At 35.8% G+C, this 3,516-nt stretch overlaps 1 protein-coding gene across 1 annotated transcript; it reads left to right on the top strand.

Annotated features, from left to right (window-relative positions):
* Positions 1-268: 268 nt before the first annotated feature.
* On the top strand, positions 269-3,313 carry LOC107901437 (nodulation protein H). The gene is made up of 6 exons (XM_016827455.2): positions 269-585; positions 1,136-1,380; positions 1,470-1,728; positions 2,180-2,359; positions 2,467-2,622; positions 2,864-3,313. The coding sequence occupies exons 1-6, from the start codon at positions 445-447 to the stop codon at positions 3,029-3,031; spliced, it is 1,149 nt and encodes a 382-aa protein (XP_016682944.2). The 5' UTR covers positions 269-444; the 3' UTR covers positions 3,032-3,313.
* The last annotated feature ends 203 nt before the right edge of the window (positions 3,314-3,516 follow it).

Genomic DNA, 3,516 nt, shown 5'->3' with positions numbered 1-3,516 from the left:
AAATTTGGTTTGAGATTTGAGTAATTAGTTCATAAAAGAAGAAGCAATCACTTCCTTCCTTCCTTCCACTTGACACGGCCGTACGCTTTTAGATTTGTGAAATAGGGCCAGGGCCGCCTTTACCTTGACTAGCTCTTTGGCGTTTTTGCACAAACTAATGTACATAGCTGTACCAATCATAAACAACAAAAATATATGATTTTAGATTCATTTAAAAAACACTAAGAAAACAAGGCTTATATATTTGTTTCCCTTTCGTGTCATAGTTTTCCACGAGGCAAAAGAGGAAAATAGAAGGCTCAACTTTGCTCCACTGTTTACTTCACAAGGATTTTGCCTCCTCTTTGGCTACTTCTTCTTCCTTTCTTTGGTTTTAGCCCCCTTCTTGGCATTGTTTTAATAGCAGCTGAGAAAACAAAGGCAAATACAATATGGATAATTCCAATGAAGCCTCCTCTTTTTCTTCGGCTTTGTGAATATATATATTTACACACTTTAATCTCTTGTTTTCATTTTTACTTTCTGGGGTTGCTTCACCTTCTGCCAAACACATCTATGGCTGAATACGTCTGTTTGTTTCACAAGGTACCCTTTATTTTTTCACTTCATTTTGCTGTCTGGGTTCTTTTCTTTGCTGGGTTTGCACTTGGTTTTCTTTTGTGACGCTTAAAAATGACTCAAATTTCTGTTGAATGGCCCTGGATTGTGTCGAATGATGCCAAAGCTCAAATTTTTCGAGAAAAAGTATTTTGATTTTCCTTGATTCCCTGCTCAAACATTTTCATTTTGTTAAGTTAGTAGTTCCGTCTTTGTAAACAATATATTGCTGGGTTTGAAGGATAATTTGTGTTTGCATGTTTGGATCTGGGTTTTTCTCCACTTGTTCTTGAACCAACATTGTATTATTTTTTTTGTTTCTGTTTTAGGACTCTGATAAAACTATTAAAATGGGTTTTAAGTTTTAACTTTCTCTTCTATTTCCCTTTTTCTTTTACAGAGGGCACCTTTACTTTTTTTTAGCTTGCCTAGTTACACCAGTTTGAAATATATCTCAGAACAATTCCTCTTTACTTTGCTACTAAAAGTGTTTGCTTGTATGTCAAAATCTTAATATTTTTCCTCCTTTTCTATGCAGGAGACAGTAATTGTAAAGTCTCCCAAGAAGTCTCCAGTGTTCTTAAGGACAATAGTTTTATTGTTTGGTATTGTGTGTGGTATTTATATCTGTACAGTCTGTTTAAGGCAGATAAATACAGTTAGCAAGATCAAAACTCAGAACCTCCAACTCATTGAGAGTCCATCTCCAGATAGGAACATTCTTGCACAATTAGAAGCTCGAATTCCTACCTTGCATTACCCTAAGCCTCAAACTTTTAGCAGGTAAACATGTATACTTCCATTTGGAGTTTTTTTTTTCTCTTATTTTTAGTTAAATTATCTTAAGATTTTGGTTTTTAATACTTTGGTAGGGGTGAATGCATACAAAATCCGGTACGATTCTTTGCCATATTGTCGATGCAAAGGTCAGGAAGTGGATGGTTTGAGACTTTGCTAAATAGTCATATTAATATAAGCTCAAATGGGGAGATATTCTGTGCAATGGATAGGAGGAAAAACATTTCAACAATTATGCAGACTTTAGATAGAGTTTACAAGTTAGATTGGTTCAATAGTGCTTCCAAGAATGAGTGCTCTGCTGCTGTTGGCTTCAAGTGGATGTTGAATCAGGTAAGTAAATGTAGTTGAATTTTCAAACAAATTTTACCATTACAAAATTACAATTATATATATTTGTGTTCCTATGTGATCTGATACCTTTTTCTTATACATAAAAATGAGAAAAAAATGTTTGACAAGATCCCTTCCAAAAAGAAATTGAATTTGCGAGGCTTTGGTCAGGAGACCTCTAACTGTCATTGAATCAAGTTTTGAGGGAATTTCTGGTTAAATGTTAAAGACTTCAGATTTGCTTGCTTGTATGTTTTATCTGTAGTGTACTTACTTTTAGATATATGATTTTTGTATCTCCCGATTTCTATACAGTGATTAACCATAGAAGAAGTCATGCGAGAGGCTGAGTTTAAGATGGTCATTATTCTATATGATGGATGGAAATTATTTGAATCCCAGGGGTTGCTTTATGGTTTATTTGCTAACTGCTAGATTTATTTTTATGCAGGGATTGATAGAGTACCATAAAGAAATAGTAGAATACTTCAATTATCAGGGAGTTTCTGTCGTATTTCTCTTCCGAAGAAATTTGCTTCGAAGAATGGTTTCATTGCTTGCAAATTCACATGACCGTTATGCTAAGCTATTAAATGGAACCCACAAGTCTCATGTTCATTCACAGGAAGAGGTATTTGTCTCTATACCTATCCCACCATAGACACACTCTTTTGCCCTTTTTCTTTTTGTCTTTCATTGTTGGAGAATCTTGAAATTATTGCTAGTCACTTAATGTAGGCGGCTGCTCTTTCAAGTTACAAGCCGATAATCAACTCTACATCATTAATAAGTGATCTGAGAGAAGTGGAGATGGATGCTGTCAAGGCTTTGGAATACTTCAACAGCACCCGTCACATGGTTGTGTACTATGAGGATCTTTTCACAAACAATACGGTAAGGATAGTAACAAGTTTTCGTGAAATATTTACCATACTTCCAGACTGCTAAACAGCTTTTTAGTAAATGTCCTAGTATACACGCCTTCCGTCCTAAATGATTTGCTATCCTCTTATGCAATGCCATCTTTCTTAACTCATTTCTTCTAGATTCTTTTATGTTAATGCCATTTCGAAGTAAGCATTCTTGTCTAACTTGTACCTCTGCTTTATGTCATTGTTTCCCATGCTTGTCCCAGAAACTAGATGATGTTCAAGAGTTTCTAGGTCTTCCGCGGATGGAATTGACTAGTCGACAGGTTAAAATACACAAAGGTCCATTATCTGATTTTGTGAAGAACTGGGATGATGTGATAAAGACGTTAAATGGGACACAATACGAGCGTTTCCTCCAAGCTGACTATTAAGAACAACTCTGTCACTCTAACGTAAAAAAGGGCATGGATACCACATTCTGTTGACTTTTCTTTCTTTACTGTAAGCTGACCGGATATTCACCCGAATTGAAATTTTTGGCTGCCGTGAAAAGCATGATGGTGACCACCCTGCCAGCAACCTCAGGTGATCAATACTGCGGTGAACTATGTAACGTTTCTTTTCTCAAAGTCTATAGATCTTATAGACAGCATGTATACATCAGCTAATGAAAATTTGGGTGAACCAATTGTTCATCCTTAATAATGGTTTCATCTCTTTATTTCCATCAATGTTTTGCCTATTTCGTTTTACTTTATGGTTCTCCCTTGCTGTGCTACACACAAAAAGACCGTTAAGAGGCCAGTGATCAAGGTTAAAACCAAACTAGAGACTAGTTTATGAACCAACTTGGCCTTTTTTGGGTGTAAAATACGTAGTTGGTCCGAGCTTATGCAATGCAAGGGCATCTTATATG

Source organism: Gossypium hirsutum, chromosome A11 (assembly GCF_007990345.1).
Source record: "Gossypium hirsutum isolate 1008001.06 chromosome A11, Gossypium_hirsutum_v2.1, whole genome shotgun sequence".
Taxonomy (NCBI): Eukaryota; Viridiplantae; Streptophyta; class Magnoliopsida; order Malvales; family Malvaceae; genus Gossypium; species Gossypium hirsutum.
The sequence above is the reverse complement of the archived record's forward strand: the minus strand, read 5'-3'. Positions and strand labels throughout refer to the sequence as shown.